Source organism: Odocoileus virginianus, chromosome 20 (genome assembly GCF_023699985.2).
Source record: "Odocoileus virginianus isolate 20LAN1187 ecotype Illinois chromosome 20, Ovbor_1.2, whole genome shotgun sequence".
NCBI lineage: Eukaryota > Metazoa > Chordata > Mammalia > Artiodactyla > Cervidae > Odocoileus > Odocoileus virginianus.
Window position 1 is genome coordinate 24,464,069 of NC_069693.1, and position 23,887 is coordinate 24,487,955.

Here is a 23,887-nt window from a genome sequence, read left to right on the forward strand (position 1 = left end):
AAACCTGTCAACAGCCAATCACGCTTACGAATAGTTTCTGGTTCGTTTTCTTTTCACCAATGAAACGAGGAATTCTATTTCAAATCCCACACACTCCTCGCCAGACCCTAGGGGCGTAGGCCTGGTTCGAGGTCCAACTAACCAATCAGGCTCACCCAGCCCCTCCAATCTCATCAATCAGATACCGTGATTTTGGAAAGGCGCCGAAGAGACACGTCGGTCTGAGAAAGAGGTTTCCTCTTCAGTCGGCTTATGTGCTGCGCTTAGTCGCTCAGTCGTGTCCGACTCTTTGCGACCCCATGGGCCATAGCCCGCCGGCCTCATCTGTCCATGGGGATTCTCCAGGCGAGAACAGTGGAGTGGGTTGCCATGCCGCCTCCTCCAGGGGATCTTACTAACCCGGGGATGGAACCCAGGTCTCTCGCATTGCGGGCACATTCTTTACCGTCTGAGCCACCAAGGAAGCGGCTTCCAGACCTGCAGAATTCTGGAAGACGGGGCAAAGTCACCTTTCCCCTGTTTTCCTTCCCCTTGTAGAGGATCCGTCTTGAGTCGAGAGCAACTTGTTCCGCCCCCCCCCACCACCCCGACTCCTGCGAGCTTCTGTTCCAGCCCCATATGTACATTTTTATTTTGCACTCTCCGGCTGTGACCTGGCGAATCCAGTCTCTTTAAGGCTCAATTTCCTCTTCACCAGTAAAACGGGCATGATAATCTCTACTTTATAGAGAAGTTTGGCCGATTGAGAGAGAGAATGTACCTGCAGAGCGCTTGGTGCCTAGTAATCAGTGTATAAATGACAGGCGGTGAACCGGCACCTTGAGACAGTGTTTGAGGGTACGATATGGAGAATCCCAAATTTGTGCCACTACTGAGAATCTGATTTTCTTGTATGTCAGTTATCTCTAAATAAGGTTTAGGGCGGGGTGGGGGAAGGGATCTGTTTTTAAGTGAATTCTTAAGAGACCAGGACAACTACACTGTTTCTATGTGTTCTAAAATAGAATTTCGCCTTAACTGTGGCTGGTTAGAGGTCCCAGCATTTTGGAATTATAAGTTTGGCTAATATGCAATATTGTGAGCTACGCATTCTTAACTGCCATTACAACTGACAAACTGGTCATGGTGAGATGTTATTTTCATCATGTCTCCCATATTCTCCATGCATGCTAAGTCACTTCAGTCATGTCATTACTCTCCATAATCCATCCCCAACCATTCCCTTTTACAAGCCTTGTGGACCAGTCACTGACTCCTAAACCTACTGGTGTTATAAGCTCACATCTGTGGTCATATCAGGTCCACCCACTTATGATACCCTCTTCCTTCTGATGTCTACTCACCTTTCAAGCGCCTCGAATTCCTTCTTTTTCACAAACTCTGCTACCATTCTGAGCTCCAGTGATCCCGTCTCCATGTGGTACTTCAGCACATTATTATTTCAGAAATTTCTGAAAGGAACTAAAATGTTTACATATATATAAATTAAAGTGCTAGCAATAGAGATTTGTTGCAAATGCAAAAGGACACAGCTCTGTAAACATTTATTAAATGATAATTCATACTTAACCCTGGTGTGCATGCGTCAACTAGAAGGCTATGTTAAAGATGCAAATTCCCAGGAATTCCCTGGCAGTCCAGTGGTTAGGACTCTGAGCTCTCACTGCAGTGGCCCAAGTTTGATCCCTGGTTGGGGGAGCTAACATCCTACAAGTCACGCAGCTCAACAACAACAAAAAAGCAGATTCCCTCCAGTCCAGACATACGAGACTTTCAGTTCAGTCGCTCAGTCGTGTCTGACTCTGCAGCCCCATGGACTGCAGCACGCCAGGCCTCCCTGTCCATCACCAAATCCCGGAGTTTACTCAAACTCATGTCCCTTGAGTTGGTAATGCCATCCAACCATCCTCTGTCGTCCCCTTCTTCTCCCACCTTCAATCCTGAAGGTGAGACTTTTTCTCACCTTAAATCTTGGCTTCCCTTGTTACTTACTTTGGCCAATAGACTGTGACAGAAATGGTACTATGCAAGGTACAACATCTAGACTTCAAGAGACCTTGAAATTTCTATCTTCACCCCCTTAGAACACTTCATGATGCTGTGAAGAAGTCTGGGATTAAAGATGTTACCTATACATTGGCACTTGCCACCTGCCTCTGCTGCTGCTGCTGCTAAGTCCCTTCAGTCATGTCCAACTCTGTGTGACCCCACAGACGGCAGCCCACCAGGCTCCACCATCCCTGGGATTCTCCAGGCAAGAACACTGGAGTGGGTTGCCATTTCCTTCTTCAATGCATGAAAGTGAAAAGTGAAAGTGAAGTCGCTCAGTCGTTTCCGACTCCCAGCGACCCCATGCACTGCAGCCTATCAGGTTCCTCTGTCCCTGGGATTTTCCAGGCAAGTGTACTGGAGTGGGTTGCCATTGCCTTCTCCGGCCACCTACCTCTACAAGGATCAAATTATAAGCCACTGCAGCTGCAGACCTTCAACACCCCATGAAAGGAATTAAGGTGGAGATCAGGAATGAGGCACTCTGTGCTCTGGGAAAAACTGGCAGAACAAGTCTTCAGATAATTTGGGATTTTCAGATGAGGTTTTATGAGCCCAATTTTTGCATCTCCTTGAATCTAGAAATGCACTAAAATCCTTCATGGTGACATATGCTCCTCGTGAATAGCAGTAATCTACAAAAATTATGTGTTTCATTGTATGTATTCTCCCTTCACCAAAATCACATATATATATATATATATATATATATATATATTGCCATTCCCCCCTACCTCTTTGTTGCAGTTTCTCAGAGCTATATGAAATTCTATCTCTTGGGCTACAGAAATGCTGTCTCTTTGGGCCTATTTTCCCCCAAATGAGGCAAAACACAGCTCACACACTGTGCTTTGTTTTTGCCCCCCGTCCCCCACCAGTTGACAAAGATCAGCTACTAAAGGTGTCTCAGTTGAGACTGCCCCTTAATCAACTTAATGCAAACCATGACTGTGTTCAGGCTGTATCATCAGGTCAGCCCCATCAACCCCAGAATTATAAGATAATAAAACATTGTTTTAAAACACAAAAAAATTTTAAAAAGCAGATTCCCAGCCCCATTTTCAGTGATTCAGGTCCAGCAAGTCTGGATATAGAATTAGAAATTAACATTCTTAGCAAGTATTTTGAATGACTCTGATGCACATGATCTATGGGTAACTTTGGGAAACACTGAACAATTTTTAAAGGCTTCACTCATTTACAGTTATTACAAAATATTGACTATATTCTCTGTGGTATACAATACGTCTTTGTAACCTACCTTACACTCAATTATTTGTCCTGCCACTCCCCCCAATACTGCCCCTCTCCCACCCACCCGCACCCACTGTTAATCACTAATCTGTTCTCTATTATCTGTGAGTCTGTTGTTGTTGTTTTAAGCCATTCTATTTTGTTTTTGTTTTGGCCACACCTTGAGGTTTGCTGGATCTTTGATCTCCAACCAGGGATTGAACCCTGGCCCTTGGCAGTGAAAGCACAGGGTCTTAATCACTGGACCACCAGGGAATTCCCTGTGAGTCTGTTTTGAAGCATATTTAATATGTGTTTATCTTTCATACAGTGAATTAGCAAAATCACACAGCATTTCCTTTACTACCTCCACCTCTAGGAAATTGAGTCCAATAGTGTTTTTGAAGACCCTAAGAAACTAGCATGGAAGAAACTCTCCACAAAGGGAGGAGTTGGACAAATATATTTGGAGTACCACAAAAGCCCAATTTAGGGCTTCCTGAGTTCGGGAAGAAGAAAGCAGTTTGGGATTCCTCCAGTAGCAAGAACTCTATAAGCTTTGCCAAAGGGACCCAGGTTAGTGACAGGATTTTGAAGTGGAAGGGTTACATGATGCGTGCAGAAAGACTGGACCCTTGTTGCCAACGCTCCCAGCTAGCAGACATATTTGAGCATCAGTGCAGAGGTTGTCAGTTCTGCCTGATCTTCAGGAAGTGACCAGTGTGGACTGAAGACTAGAGGGCCCTTCCTGAATGTTCTGCACTATGTAAAACCCCTGAGACAGAGGAGAGAAATGCTCATAAATGACTGAGATTCAATTTGCCACCATCATGGCAATTGGAATTAGAATCAGATTAAAGTGGTTTTTTAAAAATTACTATTTAAATTTCTTTTTTAGAATTTCAAATGGTTTTTCCAGTAGTCATGTATGGATGTCAGAATTGGACCATAAAGAAAGCTGAGCACTGAAGAATTGATGCTTTTGAACTGTGGAGTTGGAGAAGACTCTTGAGAGTCTCTTGGACTTCAAGGCGATCAAACCCAGTCAATCCTAAAGGAAATCAGTCCTGAATATTCATTGGAAGGACTGATGCTGAAGCTGAAACTCCAATACTTTGGGCACCTGATACGAAGAACTGACTTATTGGAAAAGACCGTGATCCTGGGAAAGATTGAAGGCAAAAGGAGAAGGGGACGACAGAGGATGAGATGGTTGGATGGCATCACCGACTCAATGGACATGAGTCTGAGCAAGCTCCAGGAGTTGGTGATGGACAGGGAAGCCTGGGATGCTGCAGTCCATGGGGCTGCAAAGAGTCAGACACGACTGAGAGACTGAAATGAAGTTGAAAGAATAATACAATGAATTCCCACTTTAACTTGGATTCATCAATGGTTATTATTTTTCCATATTTTATTTCATTTATATTTATTTTTATTATTGTTGTTAATATTGTTAAACCAAACCATCTCAGAGTAAGTTACAGACCTCATGACACTTTCAGTTCAGTCAGTTCAGTCGCTCAGTTGTGTCCGACTCTTTGCGACCCCATGAATCGCAGCACGCCAGGCCTCCCTGTCCATCACCAACTCCTGGAGTTTACTCAAACTCATGTTCATCGAGTCAGCGATGCCATCCAGCCATCTCATCCTCTGTCATCCGCTTCTCCTCCTGCCCCCAATCCCTCCCAGCATCAGGGTCTTTTCCAATGAGTCAGCTCTTCACATGAGGTGGCCAAAGTATTGGAGTTTCAGCTTCAACATCAGTCCTTCCAATGAACACCCAGGACTGATCTCCTTTAGGATGGACTGGAGTTGGATCTCTTTGTAGTCCAAGGGACTCTCAAGAGTCTTCTCCAACACCACAGTGCAAAAGCATCAATTTTTTGGCGCTCAGCTTTCTTCACAGTCCAACTCTTACATCCATACATGACCACTGTAAAGTCAGCCACTGTTTCCACTGTTTCCCCATCTATTTCCCATGAAGTGATGGGACCAGATCCCATGATCTTAGTTTTCTGAATGTTGAGCTTTAAGCCAACTTTTTCACTCTCCTTTCACTTTCGTCAAGAGACGCTTCAGTTCTTCTTCACTTTCTGCCATAAGGGTGGTGTCATCTGCATATCTGAGGTTATTGATATTTCTCCCGGCAATCTCGATTCCAGCTTGTGCTTCTTCCAGCCCAGCGTTTCTCATGATGTACTCTGCATATTAGTTAAATAAGCAGGGTGACAATATACAGCCTTGACGTACTCCTTTTCCTATTTGGAACCAGTCTGTTGTTCCATGTCCAGTTCTAACTGTTACTTCCTGACCTTGCATGTAGGTTTCTCAAGAGGCAGGTCAGGTGGTCTGGTATTCCCATCTCTTTCAGAATTTTCCACAGTTTATTGTGATCCACATAGTCGAAGGCTTTGGCATAGTCAATAAAGCAGAAATAGATGTTTTTCTGGAGCTCTCTTGCTTTTTCGATGATCCAGTAGATGTTGGCAATTTGATCTCTGGTTCCTCTGCCTTTTCTAAAACCAGCTTGAACATCTGGAAGTTCACGGTTCACATATTGCTGAAGCCTGACTTGGAGAATTTTGAGAATTACTTTACTAGCGTGTGAGATGAGTGCAATTGTGTGGTAGTTTGAGCATTCTTTGGCATTGCCTTTCTCTGGGATTGGAATGAACACTGACCTTTTCCAGTCCTGTGGCCACTGCTGAGTTTTCCAAATTTGCTGGCATATTGAGTACAGCACTTTCACAGCATCATCTCTCAGGATTTGAAATAGCTCAACTGGAATTCCATCACCTCCACTAGCTTTATTCGTAGTGATGCTTTCTAAGGCCCACTTGACTTCATATTCCAGGATGTCTGGCTCTAGGTGAGTGATCACATCATTGTGATCATCTGGGTCATGAAGGTCTTTTTTGTACAGTGCTTCTGTGAATTCTTGCCACCTATTAATATCTTCTGTTTCTGTTAGGTCCATGCCATTTCGGTCCTTTATCGAACCCATCTTTGCATGAAATGTTCCCTTGGTATCTCATTTTCTTGAAGAGATCTCTAGTCTTTCCCTTTCTGTTGTTTTCCTCTGTTTCTTTGCATTGATCGCTGTGGAAGGCTTTCTTATCTCTCCTTGCTATTCTTTGGAACTCTGCATTCAAATGGGAATATCTTTCTTTTCCTCCTTTGCTTTTCACTTCTCTTCTTTTCACAGCTATTTGTAAGGCCTCCCCAGACAACCATTTTGCCTTTTTGCATTTCTTTTCCATGGGGATGATCTTGATCCCTGTCTCCTGTACAATGTCACAAACCTCCGTCCATAGTTCATCAGGCACTCTGTCTATCAGATCTAGTCCCTTAAATCTATTTCTCACTTCCACTGTATAGTCATAAGGGATTTGATTTAGGTCATACATGAATGGTCTAGTGCTTTTCCCTACTTTCTTCAATTTAAGTCTGAATTTGGCAATAAGGAGTTCATGATCTGAGCCACAGTCAGCTCCCAGTCTTGTTTTTGCTGACTGTATAGAGCTTCTCCATCTTTGGCTGCAAAGAATATAATCAATCTGATTTTGGTGTTGACCATCTGGTGATGTCCCATCTGGTGGGACATCTGGTGTTGTTGGAAGAGGGTGTTTGCTATGACCAGTGTGTGCTCTTGGCAAAACTCTATTAGCCTTTGCCCTGCTTCATTCTGTACCCCAAGGCCAAATTTGCCTGTTACTCCAGGTGTTTCTTGACTTCCTACTTTTGCATTCCAGTCCCCTATAATGAAAAGGACATCTTTTTTTGGTGTTAGTTCTAAAAGGTCTTGTAGGTCTTCATAGAACCGTTCAACTTCAGCTTATTCAGCGTTACTAGTTGGGGCATAGGCTTGGATTACCATGATCTTGAATGGTTTGCCTTGGAAACAGAGATCATTCTGTCATTTTTGAGATTGCATCCAAGTACTGCATTTCAGGCTCTTTTGTTGACCATGATGGCTACTCCATTTCTTCTAAGGGATTCCTGCCCACAGTAGTAGATATAATGGTCATCTGAGTTAAATTCACCCATTCCAGTCCATTTTAGTTCGCTGATTCCTAGAATGTCGACATTCACTTTTGCCATCTCCTGTTTAACCACTTCCAATTTGCCTTGATTCATGGACCTAATATTCCAGGTTCCTATGCAATATTGCTCTTTACAGCATCGGACCTTGCTTCTATCACCAGTCACATCGACAACTGGGTATTGTTTTTGCTTTGGCTCCATCCCTTCATTCTTTCTGGAGTTATTTCTCCACTGATCTCCAGTAGCATAATGGGCACCTACCGACCTGGGGAGTTCCTCTTTCAGTGTCCTATCATCTTGCCTTTTCATACTGTTCATGACACTTTACTGCCAAATAATTCTGTGTCTTCTATGAAAAGCCCCTATATGATTTTCAAGTTCAGAGAATTTAACATGCTATCCACATTATTTTCCAATCATTATAATACTGGTCTTTGTGAAATTGTGGTATGTCTATGTGATCAAAGATCCAAGTCAGGATAATGTATTGCATTTATGTATGTCTCCTTGGTTTCCTTTAATCAGGCATGTATTCTTGAGCCTCTGCTTTTTTTTTTCCATGACGTAGGCATTTTTTTTTTAAAGAATATGGCTTCAAATTGAATTTGATTCAGGAAAATACTATGGCTTAAATAAATTCATATTCACAATGATAGCCCATGATAGCCAGAAAGTCTAACTTGAAACCTGTGTCCCTGCTACTCACAAACTTGGTGACCTCAGCTGGCTTTCTCAATCTTTTTTCCAAGTGGATACTTAGGGTTTCAACACTATTTGATGAAAACAGTTCCCCACTGAATTGTTTTCACGTTTGTTGAAAACTGACTGACCATGTAAGTATAGGTCTTTTTCTCAACTTGCTATTCTGTTCCAATTATTTGTCTAGGCTTACGCCAGTCCCACACTATCTTGGTTATGATCGCTTTGTAAGGCTTAGAGTCAAGTGATGAAAGTACTTCAGGTTTTCTGAGTTTTCAAAATTGTTTCTGCTATTCTAGACCCTTTATGTTTTCACCAAAGTTTTAAAATCAGCTTGTTGAGCCACACGATCAAGGTTAACATCACCAGTGACAAATCATGTTAATAGCATGTACTCCCTGGTACGTGCTACAAAAGCACTTCCCCACTGTGGCATTCTTCCCCCAAAACCATAATTCAGTTTAAAGAGGAGAAAAACATTAGGCAAACCCAAATTGAAGAACATTCTACAAAATACCTGACCAATAGCAATCAAAACCATCACACTTATTTAAAAAATAAAAACAAGGAAACAAGGAGAAATTGTCACAGACCCACTTTGACTAAGGAGACAGAACAACTCAAATGCAAAGTGGCAACCTGGATTGGATCCTAGAACAAAACAAAAAGGATATCAGAGGAAAAAACAGTAAAATTTGGATTAAAGTAACAGTAATGCACCAGTGTTGACTTCTTCGTTTTGACAAATGTACTATGGTATATTCAAGATGTTAACATTTTTGGAAGTGGGGTGAGAGGTATATAACAACTCTGTACTATGTTGCAACTTTTCTGTAAATCTGAATGTATCCCAAAATAATATGGTTACTTTAAAAAATGAGCCTGTTAATTTCTGTAAAAGCACGTGTAGATGAATTTATAAAGAATGAACACCTTAACAATCCCGAGGCTCACAATCCACCAACATGGTACACTGCTCCATTTATTTGAATGTTTTTTCAATTTGTGGTTTACAGCATAAGAGGTCTTCTACATCTTTTGTCAAAATTATTTCTAAATATTTTACGGTTTTCTGCTATTACAAATGGAATTATTTCATTTTCAATTGTTTGCTGCTATAATAGAGAAATATAATTGATTTTTTACATTGAATTAGTATCTTATAACCTTGCTAAACTCACTTATAGTTCTAGTGATTGTAGGTTTCTTAGAAAACTCTACATGGCAATCATGTCATCTCCTAATAGAGACGGTTTCACTTGTTCCTTTCCAATCTATATGCCTTTTTCCTTGCCTTATTCCACTGGCAAGGAGTATTTCACACTAGCATTTCTAGTAGAACACTGAATAAAAATGGTAAGATGAGCATCTCTGGCTTGTTCCTAATCTTAATAGGAAAGCATTCTGTCTCTGACAATTAAATATGATGTTTGTAGATTTTTCAGTAGATACTCTTCATCTGATAGCATTCCCCTACCTACCTTGTTTCCTGAGGTGTCTTTTTTTTCTCTTTAAATCATAAAAGGAGACTAAAGCCTGTCAAATATTTTGTCTGAATCTATTAGGATGATGATTATATGATCATCTAGATATGCTATGCTAAATTGCTTCAGTCGTGCCCAACTCTTTGCGACCATATGGACTGTAGCCCACCAAGCTCCTCTGTTCATGGGATTCCATATGCACATAAATAAATGTGTATGTGCCCTTACAATGAAATATATTTCATCAGTAAAAAAAAAAAATAGCATGCTAAAACATGAATGTACCTTGAAAGCATCGTGCTAAGTGAAAGAAGCCCATCACAACAGACCACATACAGTATGACTTCATATATATATACTTTCAAGAAAAGGCACATCTAGAGACCTCCCTGGTGGTCCGGTGGTTAAGACTCTGCATCTCCACTGCAGGAGGTGAGGGTTCGATCCCTGGTCAGGAAACTTAAGATCCCACATGCCGCAGCGCAACTAAGCCCGCCTGCCACAACTAAGACCCCACACAGCCTACTTAATTATTTTTTAAAAAGGCACATCTATAGAGACAGAAAGTACATTTAGTGGTTGTACATGGCTGAAAGGGTTGGGAAAAAAGGTGAATGACCACTAATGGGGATGAAGCTTCTTTTGTGTATGGTAACAATGTTATAAAATTAGATTGAAATGATGCCTGCACAACTCTGTAACTACACTAAAAGATACTGAATTGTATACTTTTAATAGATAATTTGTATAGTCTGTGAGTTACAAAGCTGTTAAGGAAAAAACAGACAAAGTTAATTTAGTGGTTAGGGGAAGGGCACAAGGAGGGAATCAAAAAACATTAAAGGGCTACAATACTTTCCAGACGCGGAGCCAATGAAAAAATGGATGCAAAAAGATGTTAACACTTGGAAATTCTTTACCCTGTAAAGGATTCTTTTTGATAAAGATGATCCAGTTCAGAGACTGGATGATGTCATTGTTTTTTACTACAATCTACTGAGCCAAAGGTCACTTTGAAAAATCATAATGTTTCCATAAACACAAAGTTTCCTTTAGGCTGGTTTTGCCCTCAGAATGTTCCAAATGTCTTTGGTCAATGACCTTTATTTAATCTGTGGAGGATGAGGGGTAAAGCACAGAAATCTCCCTCATGACTAGATTAATCTCTAATGTGTTTTTTAAGTCAGCTTTTAAAAAATATAATATATACACACTAATGTACTTTTTATAACCATCATCCACATTCATTTAAGTAAACACTTCCTTAGGCTGGAGGAGTAAACAATGGTTACGGATTAAGTGATAAATTAATAAATTAAGATAAGAGGTAGTAAAGGGAACAAGTTTTAAATTTAATTTTTAAGTCTTAATATATTCACATGGCTCCAAACTAAAAAAAAAAAAAAAAAATTAAACATCTCAATAAAAAGTGTCTTGCCCACCACCTTTCTACCTACTTTCCATTCCCTTCCACTCACCCACCACAGAAACCATTTAACAGTTTTTTTGTGTGTATCCTTCCTGAGTTTCTCCATGCAAAATGCAAGTAAATACACATATTTATACTTAGTTTTAAGGGCTTCCCTGGTGGTTCACACAGTAAAGAATCTGCCTGCTATGTGGGTTCAATCCCTGGGTCAAGAAGATCCCTTTAAGAAGGGAATGGCTACCCACTCCAGTATTCCTGGAAGAGCCTGGCAGGCTACAGTTCATGCGGTCACAAAGAGTCAGACACAACTGAGCAACTAACATTTTTATACTTAAGTTTTCTTTACATATAAAAGGTAGTGAACATCACCCTTCTGCATCTTGCCTTTTTTACTTAATGACATCTTAGAAGTGTTTAGATAATGATACATAAAGTACCTCCTTATTTATTTTTACATAGTTTTTACAGTTGCATAGTTTTTTATAGTTCAGTATTCACAGTTTAGTGTGAATATATCATAATTTAACTAGTCTCCCACTGATGGAGATTTGGGTTCCAATGTTTTGGAGCTGCAAATAATGCTGCAATTAATACAACTTTGATCTTTCATCACTGTACACATGTATAAGAAGAAATGGGAATTCTAAGTCAAAAGCACATGTAATTGTAATGTCAGCAATTGCACCAATTTATCTTCTCACTGGCGATGTACATGAGTGCCGGTTTCCTCACAGTCCCAGGGTGTGTATCAAAGTTTTTGGATTATAACAGCGAGACACTTTTAGGACATCCCTGGTGGACTCTGGTAGAGAATCTGCCTGCCAATGCAGGAGACACAGGTTCAATCCCTGGTCTGGGGAATTTCCACATGCCACCACCACTATTGAGCCTGTGGCTCTAAAGCCTGGGAGCAGCAGCTACTGAAGCCCGCGAGCCCACGAGCTCGGGCTCTGCAACAAGCCTGTGCACCGCTCGCCGCAGCTAAAGAGAAGCCAGCGCAGCGACGAAGACCCAGCACAGCCAGCAAAGCAAAACGATGAGACATTTTAAAAATTATATCACACTGTGGTTTTGACTTGCATTTCTCTTCTTACGAGTGAGGTCAAACATCTTTTTTCTATAGTTGAGAGAGAGAGGAATTTATCAACCTTCCATCTAGATCCATATCTGAAAAAAAAAACAAACAAACACCCTAATGGCCAAAAAGTTCTTTTTTGAGTCAAGATGGTTTGATTTCTATATGCCAAGCACAAGCCTACTTTGGGGATATTCTCTCTGCCCAACTTCACATTTAGATTTATCAGCCTAACCTCCGGTTAAATGTCAACCCCTGGGTGAGGCCTTGGTGAGCCACCACATCCTGAGAGGCTGCTCTGTCCAAAACATCATTGTGTTTTCTTTCTATAGAGCTCATGGCTACATGATATTTTTCTTTCCTTCTTCTCTCCCAAAGTCAACTTTATTGGCATTCTGGAAACTAAGCAAAAAATTACAACAACCAGCTGAATGCTTAATCAAGGAAAAAAAAAAACAACAGATCAATCTCAGAGAACTCTGTGATGTTTTAACTTGCCCTGTCTCCATCCCCTGCTCTCCAGTTCGGCAGAAAGCTTTGAGCATGGCAGTCACCATTCCTAGCACAAGTTCCCAGTCCTGGAGGTAGTAGCAGTGATCTCATTCTTCAAAAATCGTGGTTGTTCATTTCAACCAGTCTGGTGGCTCTCTGAAGGGCCAGCTCAAAAACTTTACCTTCATTTTGCTTAACTCAGAACTCCTTCAAGTACCAGGAAGCTACAGGGGGCAGGGGGTGCATTTGATAGATTTAAAGGCAATGTATTAGTCGCTGCCTCCCAGAACAAGAAATAATGGTTGGGCAAACAACAAACCAACCAAAAATAATAATATTTAGGTATAAGGCATTTCTTTGAGACCCCGATTTTAATTCTTTTGAGTACTGGAAATGAAATTGCTGGATCATATGGTAATTCTATTTTTAAGTTTTTGAGGAACTGCTATACTATTTTCCATATAGCAGCTATACCATTTTACATTCCTATCCCTATCAACAGTGCACAAGGGCTCCATTTCCCCACATTCTCACCAATACTTAGTATTTTTAAATTCTTCATAGTACTCATCTGAATTGGGGCGATGGGAAAGGAATCTGGCTTTGCTACTGGGCTGTTCAGGCAGCCTCAAACCCTGAGGCTTTATTCTTAAAGCATTTTAACTTCGTGCTAACTTTGAGCAGTGGACGTGAGATCCACCCCGGTTAAGTTCAGGTTAGCTTTGGGACACTGGCATATTTTCTTTCATCCATAATCATTGGATCTGGGCCTATAAATCAAATAGTTAAGAAACAAAACACAAACAAGGTCATAATTTGTTTCTTCCTGCCCTCTGTTTTTCTTGGCATGGAAAAACTCAAGCCTTTCCTGACTGGGGATGGGTAATGACATTGGTTGGGCGGTGGGGGGGGGGGGGGTGGGGGGGGGTGGGGGGGGGTGATTCATTATAAGTAGCCTGAATAACTAGCCTTTTATTTCTTCTCATTCTTTTCCCTTATTGTCCCAATTCATGTAAGGAAACACATAGAATCAAATAATTCTCCTGCTGATAAAGAACTTTTCCTCAGCTCTTTGTTCATTTGCACCTATATGCTCCCAGAATCAAAATCCTGGGGCTCTGGAGGCAACTATGGTAGATGTGATAGGTATTTCTGAATAGAGAAGGAAGGTCAAGAACCCTGGCTTATGGAAGCCACCTTCCTCACTTGCTTTTCTCAACAAAGGTATCTATTACGTTAGGAAATGGTTTGTGTCCCCTGGGATCCTGGCCACACGGCAGGAGTTGGGTGTGGCTGTGGTTAAGTCACAGTTCCCTGTCTCTAAAGTGGGTGTGATGACACTAGTGCTTTCCTCTCAGATGAGTGCCTCAGTGTCAAGCATTGCTGAGGCCAGGAGAGGGAAAAGGAAGCAGCGAACAATAGAAAATATTCACTTAATAGTGTACATAGATCATAATACGAAGAGAAATAGCATTGTAAGAAATAGCATAATATTTTCCTCTTTTACACTACATGCTGCTATTTTATTTGAAATATTTTTATAATTTTTTTTTAAAGAAATGAAGAATACATTAAAAAAATATGTGTAGAAAGAAGGCTGGGTAGTAACAGACCAAAATCCTAATGATAGCTATCTCATTTTAGTTTTCATGTTTATACTTTTCTGTATCTTTTTCCATTCTTTTCACAGATTGCATATTACTTCTGTAATCAAAAAGAAATTATAGTGTTATTTTTTAAGTTGATTTGTGTGCCCCAACTTCCCGCTCCTCTGTGGAAGTGGAACAATTTATTTTCAAAGAGGTGCGCTTGGAAGGACCCGAGTGGGATGGGAGAGGTGAGACACACACATGTGACTATACTCAGGGTCAGGGTGAGGTTGTGGAAAAATACCAGCGATGACACACCCTTAGCACGGTTTTGGTCAAGGCTACAGTTTTTACTACTTTTTTTTAATCCGTGTTTTTTATTTTTAAAATTTTTGCTTTTCGGCCACATTATGCAGCATGCAGGATCCTAGTTCCCTGACCAGGGATCTGACCCACACCCCCTGCACTGGAAGCATGGAGTCTTAACCACTGGACTGCCTGGGAAGGTCCAAGTCACTCCTGAATCACCCCTCTGCTGGCTTTCCCCCCCACCCACCCATGTGAAATAATCCCAGTTTCTCTCACCTGCTGTTGTATATCTAGCTTCCTTGCCTCTTATCATTTTTGTGGCCACTCTCTGAGCCCGCTGCCAGAACTCCACTGTCTCCGTGGACAGCTTCCCCTGTGGGGGACCCGGCCAGGAAGGGGAGCATGAAAGGATGAAATCTGTGGGTCCCTAATAACCGAAGTGGATGGTTCTTGTGGACTTTTGAGAAGGGGCTCAATAAAAAGGACACCTCCTCCATATTCAGGCTCTGAATCAGTTGGGGGTCTGGGTGGTCAGGAGATGAATTATCTTCTGATAAGGCTATATGTTAAGAGATGTGGCTGAGCATGTGTGCCCAATAGGCTTTCTTGAATCCTAACTAAACAGACTTTCCCACAGTCCCAGGAAACATTGGACCAGGGTGCCCTCCCTGGGTGGAGGAATGCTGCTTCCCAGCATCTCAACCCTGAGAGCCCAGGAAGAAGACGACATTGGGAGACTCTTGTCCAGCTTCTCCTAATACTCCTTCTTCCCTAAGCGCATGAGAAGGAAGGCATGGAGAGGAGCTGGGAGCGTTAATGCTAACTGATGACCCTCTACAGGAAGGAAATATTTGGAGTGGGGAAAAAGCATTTTCCTCTCCCAAAGTTTTACTATTTCTTGGACTATAGAACATTGGGAAGATATGAAGCAAGCTATAAACCACCCCCTCAGAAAAGTGAACAAAAGTGCCCATGGCTTTGGTATTAATGGTTTCTATCTGCCTTTCCCTTTCTTCTGGTCTCTGAACCCCATCTTCCCAGGAGAAACTGTTCCTGCTGTAGTGTATGCAAAGCGAGCAGGGCTGCCAATCAGATGCTGTTGGGGCATGTGATCCAATCTGTCCAATCAGAGAAGCTCATTTCCCTGGCCCTGCTGTTTCAGGAAGAGACACTTGATCTAAGGCACCCAATCAGGAAACAGGACTAAAGGCAGGAAGACTGCTTAATATGAATACCAGAGTTGGAAAAAGAGAAAAGCTCAGAGCTCTCCACAGCTATTTTGTCTGCATAAGTAGCAAGAATCTAAAGAATAGAGCCCAACAAAGCAGAAAGGGGCCCTAGGGGTGTTGTTGACCCTTGAATCTAGTCAGAAATGAAATCTATCTAGTCTTGCGGTTACATGAGCCACTAAACTTGCCCATTTCTGGCTCAAGCTAGAGTCAGGTAGGTTGTCCGTTTGCTTGCAATGTATGCACACACACAGAACTTGGCCTCCACTCTACAAGGGTGCTTAGGCTGTGAAGCCAAAACATCCATTCAGAGACCCTTCATGGTGCCCTTTATAAACCTGAAAACTGATCAAGTGTTCTAAAAGATTCAGATAGCTCTGGTTACTGCATTTGGGGCAGCAATACTTGCTTCTTCATGTTGGTGCCATTTCTTCTTGCCAGCAACCTGGAAGTACAGACTGGAGGGCCGATAGCTTGAGAGAAGGCAAGTAATATGGGTGTGTTGGAATGCACAAAATGCTAGGAGAAAGTTACTGATCCTCTTTTCCTTTATATGTAATGAATGAGAGCTGGAGGTAGAAAGAAGTTGGGGTAGAACCCCAACCAAAAAGAAGAGGATGTGTGGGCAAGTTAACTTGCAAGATGGTGCTAGGATGCAGGGCAGTGTGGAAAAAACCATGGAAAAATAACAGCTAACACTTTATTTAGCATTTAATCAAGAGAGACATTAGGCACTTCACATGCATTGTAACAATTCTGGGTGGTAGGTACTACTGTTATTTCTACTCTACACACTGAAACTGAGATGAGAGGGGTTAGGCACTTGTGAGAGGGTTCCACAGCCCCTGGAGCCAGGAATCTACGTCATGGTCATATGAACCCTGCACTTCCTAACCACCATGTCCTCCTCTCATGTTACACACCTGAATCAGAACCTAGCTTCTGTCTCTCACTTGTTGAGTGACTGTGGGCAAATCAGCCTCTCTGAGCATGTTGCCTGACCTGGAAAACTCATACCAGATAGATAACCGTCTTCTTAAAGCTCTTTTGGGACTTCCCTGGTGGTCCAGCAGGGGGCGTGGGTTCGCTCCCCGGTCAGGGAACTAAGATCCCACATACCACAGAGGGCAGCCAAAAAGTGAAAACAAACAAAAAAAGCTCTTTCAACTCAAAATTTCAGGAAAACAAAAACTTTCAAAACACAACTCCCCAATCTAGGATTTATATTCTTGGCCTGAGCTTTGCCTGTCAAGATCATATAGATTGGTTTTTCCCATGGATTTAGGATCAAAGGGCTTCGGGTTACGTGTTCCTTTGAAATGGATTCAAAGGCACGCGTTTTCAAAGTGCAGGGGAAACTGGAAAGCCTTCATCCTTGCTGAGTGAATCACCATCCCAGAGCACAGGTGACGAGTCCTGACCCATCCCTACACTGTCTGATAAACCCACAGGTCACAGGTCTAAAATCAACCCCACTTTTCCTTCTTCCTGGCTCCTTTGTGGGCTTTCTGATGAGACGCCCTAAGTCAGCTGTGACAGTGTTTTCTCTCTCTGCAAACAACAGTCCCCAGGGCGTGCACTCTGCCTGCAAGCTCCCCAGCTGCTTCCAGCTCTGGCTCTGCCCAGAGCCCTTTAATTGCTGCATTCCAACAAATTAGCCATGTGACAGAAGATTATTTTTAACTTCAATAGAGCAGCTCCCTTTCTTTTAATATATCATGCTTGGCCCACATTCCCTCGGTGAAAAGGGCACCATCGGCTACTTCTGAGAACTTTTAATTACTTCAATTGTTTGCAAAATCCTTAGAAGCTTAAAAAAAAAAGTTCCTTCTCCTTTTCCAGTTTTCCCATTTGCTGTTTAATGAAAGCTGAGGCTGACTCCAACAGGGGGATTTACCAGCCTTAAGGGGTCTCCCCAAAGCCACTCTATCTGCTGCCATTCTCTGCAGGATAGTTTTCTGAAGTGCAAACCCATTGGGGGTTGAAAGAAAGGCAAGCTCCAGAACAACTGAGGCTCCTTCCTCAGCCCCACATGGAACCCCAGAAGGTGGCAGGATGAGGGTGGCTGGTGGCCTTAGGAAGATTGAGTGCTAAACACTTCCTAGGTCTTGGGACCCTCCAAGAGGCTCCTGATGATTGAGCTTGCCACTGTGCCGAGCCTTTCGCCTTCAAGTAAACCACAGAGAACAATGAGCATCTCAGGGACCACCAAGTGGACCAAAGACCCTTTAATTTTTCTGAATTTCCTAAACTCCAGATATTTCTTGGCTCAGGAGGCCAAGTTGGCAGCGTGGCCAAAAAGAGCAACATTGTGTCACCCACCATGACCTTGGAAGGTGGAGATAGTGTTGCATTTAAGTTCGAATCTCCCCGAAATTGAGAAATGTACATTTTCTTATGCCTGAGTTTTACGAAGCAATTCATACAGGTTAGAAAGTAATTCATACAGTAAATGTATCATTCCAGCCATTTTCTATCTAATCCCACCCCTTCCCCACGGTTTTGCTTTCTACCATTTCTGTCACCCACAGTCAACCAAGGTTCAATAATATTAAGTGGAAAATTCCAGAAATAAGCAACTTGTAAGTTTTAAATTGTGCACCATTCTGAGCAGCTTGATGATATCTCATGCCATCCTGCTTCATCCCACCAGGGCTGTGACAAGTATCCACAACATATACGCTAACGCGTTAGTCGGTCACTCAGCAGTCTACTGGGTTATCAGACTGTCATCATATCACAGCATTCAGGTACATCTTATTTCACTTGGTAGTGTCCCCAGGGCTCAAGAGTAGTGATGCTGGCAATTTGCATATTCTCTTACTGTGCCTAATTTAGAAATTGAACTTTATCACCCTGAATATTCACTGGAAGGACTGATGCTGAAGCTCCAATACTTTAGACACCTGATGGGAAGGGCCAACTCATTTGAAAAGACCCTAATGCTGGGAAAGATTGAAGGCGGGAGGAGAAGGGGACGACAGAGGCTGAGATGGTTGGATGGCATCACCAACTCAATGGATGAGCAAACTCTGGGAGGTGGTGAAGGACAGGGAAGCCCGGCATGCTGCAGCTCTTGGCAGGGGGTGGAGGGGTCACAAAAAATCAGACATGACTTAGCGACTGAACAACAAATGTGTATATAGGGGAAAACATAGTATATATGGAGTTTGGTACTCTCCGAGGTTACAGGCATCCACTGAGGGTCTTGGAACATACACCCCATGTATAAGAGGGAACTAATATATATATGTGTATATGTATATATATATATATTTATACTTTATATTTTTGATGCACTGTGAATTATAAAAAGACAGATGTGCGTGCGCATGTGTGTGTGTATGGGTGAATGGGTGTAGTGTTGGTAAAAAGGAAGGAGTGTTTCAGGCAGTGGGAATAGCATACATGCATGCTGACAAGTGAGAAAAAGCACAGTGTACTTGGGGAACTGAAAACAGGCCAGCATGACTGGAATCTGCAGGCAGTAACATGGTATACCCTCAAAGTCCAGTTCTTTCAAGTTTTTACTTGTTTTCAAGTTTTTAAAATTGAGGCATATTTTACAAAAATCATATATCTACATTGTAACGTAGGTCAATGAGTTTTGACAACTGCAAACACTCAGGTAAACCACCACCAAATCGAGATATAATGTTTCCTTCTCTTCAAGAAGTTGCCTAATATCCCTTTTCCAAAGTTTCTGTCCCCCAAACCTTGGGCGGCCGCTGTTCTGATTCCTGTTACCTAGATTTGTCTCCTTTGTTCTTGGAATCATGCAGTGTGCACCTGTCTTTCTACGTTGTGTTTTTCAGATACATCTGTGTTGTTCCAACAGCTCCCATCTGGGTGATGGTTTTCTGTTGGGTTTGCAGGAGTAAGTGGAAGTCATAAATTCGGGCCTAACCAGAACAATTTCATTAATGATGGATTTTCTTAGAACAGGCTTACATCAACTGCCATGGACCACAGTAGCACTATTTAGACGTGGCAAGGTGCTTCTGATTAAAAAGAAGGTGGCAAAATGTAACTCAAAGCTTATTCTTGACCCAGTTCTTTTACATTAGGAGTTTCTCTTACATTTAAATATACTCAAGCATGTACAACATGATGCCTGTACAAGAATATGAATGCCAGGACTATTTTTCATAGCTGAGGATTAGAAACAAACTAATATCCATCAGTAGGGATCTGATTAAATAAATAATAATGAGTCCGGAAATGGAACCCTATCCAGTCATGAAAATAAGTGAGAAGGTTCCTTGTAGACAGAAATGAGATGATTTCCTAAGGGCAAGAAGTGGAATAGTGTGTTCATTCACTTTATTCAATGAATATTTATGAAGAAACTACTGTATGCCAGGTGCCATTCTACACGCTGAGGATATAACATTATACCATTAAAGTCCCTCTCCTTGTGCTGCATCCATTCTAGTGGCAGGAGTAGAAGGAAAATAAACAGATGAAAAATATATTTGTAGGGTGTGCTATCATTAATATAAAATAAAAGAATAAAAGGGGAGAAGAGAAACTTAACCCTGGTGGTCCAGTGATTAAGCCTCCATGCTTCCCCTTGTAGGGGGCGTGGGTTTGATTGCTTGGGTAACTAAGATCCCGCATGCTGCAAGGCACAGCCGAAAGGTAGGAAAAAAAAAAGGAAAAGAAAACATAAACACATTCTTTTATTTTTTTATTTTTAGCCATGATCTTAGTTCCCTGACCAGAGAGTGAACCTGGGGCCGGGCAGTGAGGGCTCTGAGCCCTAACCACTGGACCACTAGGGGATTCCCAATGTGTTTTTTAAAAATATGCATAAAATCTCTGTCTTGAAGAAGATACTCCAACTGGTAGCACTGGGGAAGAGAACTGCAAAGGTGGGGGACACGGACATAGGAACAAATACCATTTTGTGTTCTTCGTACCCTCTGAATTTTAAAATTTTGAATGTTACCTAACCCAGAACTAATGGATATAATTATAATTTTTTTTTTAAGTTGGAAGAAGTACTTGGCAGTATTTCCAAGCACCTGGGCCCTCAAGTTGTGGGAAACACCCAACTGCTTTTGAATCAGGGCTGGAGGAAAGGGCTAGCTCCAGGCTGTCACTCACTGCTGTCATGAACCGAAGTTATAGCATCATTCCAGGAAGATTAAAGAGGCATCAGGGGGACAGAAGGAAATAAAATCAATCTTGAGTCACTTATGTTTCACGGGTATTTATAAACGGCTTAGGCAGCTCCTTCCTAAATATGAATTAATGTGAAGAGCAAGTCATCTCAGGAAATGCAAGTTCCTCTCTTTAAACTTTCTGGGACCATCCCATTCTGGAATGAATTGCATAGAGCCAAGTTCTTTCACAGGGAACATCTGTGTGTGGGCAAGTGGAGGGATGGGAGCATAATAAAAGGACCATCTTTTAAAAATAAATAAATAAATAAATAAAGTTTTAAAAAAAAAAAAGGACCATCTGAAAAAAAAAAAAAGAGTGAGCAAGACCTCATCTTTTTTCTCAGCTTCCTTTGAGTTGCCCATATGTTTGGTTGTATGGGAAGGAAGGTCTATAAGGATTATTGTTTGGGTTTATTCATGTGAAAGTAGCAATCTGAAAGAGGAGCCTGACTGAACTCTGTTATCTTTTTTTTTTTTTTTAATTTACTTGGCTGTGGCAGGCCTCAGTTACAGCATGTAGGATCTAGTTCCCTGATCAGGGATCAAACCCAGGCCCCTGCATTGGGAATGTGGAGTCTTAGCCACTGGACCATCAGGGAAGTAACTGAAATCTGTAGTCTTTGTGAATGTTTGTATTCCAGAAGCTTCCCAGAATTACTGGATAATGGCTCTATGACTACTGTCTCCGTGTGGCCTCCAGTCAACCAAAATGGGAAAAAAAAGTTTGGCTTTGAATAACAGGTCTATAATTATCTTATCTCACAATAAATTACCCCTTTAAAAAATCCTATCATTATTTTTCTTATATTTTTATTAACTTTTAATAACTAGTTAACATAGGAATCTAATTTTGAAAAAATTAGATTGTTGCAGATAAAATTTTGGTTCTCTTTAATCATTTCCTACAATGCTAATTTAATTGGTCTGGAGTGTGGCTGGCAAGTATTAACAGTTACTTTCTTACAATGATTCTAATACTCAGCAAAGTACGAGAACCACTTGTTTAACTGATAAAGGACTCCAATATTTTTGAAAACTCAATACCTAGATGTTATGGAAAATATATACATATTTAACATAATAAATGGTTTTCTTTCTCTAAGTGAAAGGTGAAATTTCTCTTTCAATACAGACTGCATTTTAGCAAAAGCACTTCCATAAACTTTTGGGTTTTGCAAATAAAAAGCCAATTTGTGGGACTTCCCTGGTGGCTCAGTGGCTAAGACTCTGCACTCCCAATGCAGGAGGCCTGGGTTCGATCCCTGTTTGGGGAACTAGGTCCCACATACTGCAACTAAAGACCCAGCGTGGTCAAATAAATAAATGTTAAAAAATTAAAAAGCCAATTTGCAATCCTGGAATGAAACCTGAGGACGAGACCCTAAACTTGTATCAGAGTTGTCACTGTTGGGGAATGTTGCACCTCTGTAGATCATCAACACGTGGCTTGAGACTGGGGACTGAGGAAGAACCAACGAAGAAGTTTCTTGGCTAGAGACAGAGAAGGTTGTCCAGACCCTTCTGGAAGGTGAGGCTGAGACACTTGAGGACTGTGCTGTCCAACACAGTAGCCACCATCTGCATGCCCTTATTTGGCTTTAAAGATAAGTGAATTAAAAATTAAATCAAATTAAAAATTCAGTTTCTCAGTCACAGTAGCCACATTTCAAGTGTTCAATAGCCACGTATAACTAGCGGCTACCATACCGGGTGCAAACATAGAACATCCCCATCGTCAAAGATAGCTCTTTGGGACAGCACTACTGCAGAAATCATTTTACATGGTCTTATCCAGTTGGTAGTTTAAAATTTCCTTTCCTGAAATGTAATTACATGCTCTTATTACCAAGCTTTCGACACAGTCTTAAAATGATAATAATAGCTAACATTTATTGAACACTTACATAACCATCACTTCTCTTGGTTGCAGACAACAGGTTTCTCTCTTGCTAATTTAAGCATGAAGGGACTTATTAAAGGGTATGACTTTAGCTCACAGAACCAGTAGGAAAGTCAAGAAACAGACTCTAGGCTACACATCCAGGAACCACCCCCAAAATGATACTGTGGAACTCGTTGACAAGCAAGCCACAGCCACAGCCACCATCCGGAAGCCTCAGAACTGCTAAGCGGCCACCACAGCTACTAGTTCTAGAATCACGAGGCCTTGGCCATGAACGGCCTCAGCAAAGTGGATGCTTCACACCTGCCTCTTCCTCCACGTAGCTCCTAGTTCTAAAGACTCACACAAATGGAATCTAAGTCATAAAGAGAACTGGAGCTGCAAGGGAGTTTGTGACATGTTATGCACGTTTATCCCTCCAGCCTCCTGAAGTTCAGAAAGTGAGCTAAGACGGGGCAGGAATGGGTTTGGAGCAAACCAGTCAGTCTAAAGTAACTGCCACGACCTGCTGTTTGCCAAGTCCTGTGAACAAGCCTGATGGCACTGCTTTCTTATGAGATTTCAGGGAGGAAGGGCCTGTAATCAGCCGCCTTTGACAGAGGACACTACAGGAAATGGTGGGGCACACAGTCAGTCTCAGCTGTGCTTTGTGAAGTTAGAAGAGGGCCCTCTGCCCACTGGGGAGAGAAGAAAGTGGAGCGAGGAGGGGACAGCTGCCTGGAGAAGCAGGGATGGAAGATGACCACACAGGAGAAAAAAAGCAGCAGTTCCAAGGTGACAAAGGACAGCCAGAACGAATTTGAGAACTCACGAGTGCTGCTGCTGTATAAATTCATGCCAGATTCCAGAGTCCCTGCCCTCTCCACAAACCCATGCTGCCCTCAGTGGGAAGAACCGTAACTTACGCACTATTGAGACACAAGGACGCTTGTCTGTCTACATCCCAACAACCCCAGTTGCACCTGTGGCAAAGGACAGTAGTACACAAGTAAAGAACTCAAGCAGGGAAGGCTTCCAGAAGGAGATGAGTTTTTAGTGGGTTTGAGAGGAGATGTGTTAGCTTATGCACAGCTGTCAGAAGGCAGAGGGTTTCAGATGAAAGAGCGCATCCATCCACATGCCAAGACTCATGCCAAGGCTGAAAGGGGGCAGCCACTGTAGCATATTAAAGCAGTGCCCTT

The 23,887-nt window shown here is 42.0% G+C and overlaps 1 protein-coding gene across 1 annotated transcript in view; it reads right to left on the reverse strand.

Moving 5' to 3' along the window:
• Positions 1–1,385: 1,385 nt before the first annotated feature.
• The window catches only part of NIP7 (nucleolar pre-rRNA processing protein NIP7), a 68,024-nt gene continuing 45,522 nt past the window's right edge, over positions 1,386–23,887 (reverse strand). Inside the window, exon 5 of the mRNA XM_070451094.1 lies at positions 1,386–1,461. Coding sequence (XP_070307195.1) covers positions 1,426–1,461 — 36 coding nt within the window. The 3' untranslated portion in view covers positions 1,386–1,425. The remainder of the gene's footprint in view (positions 1,462–23,887) is intronic.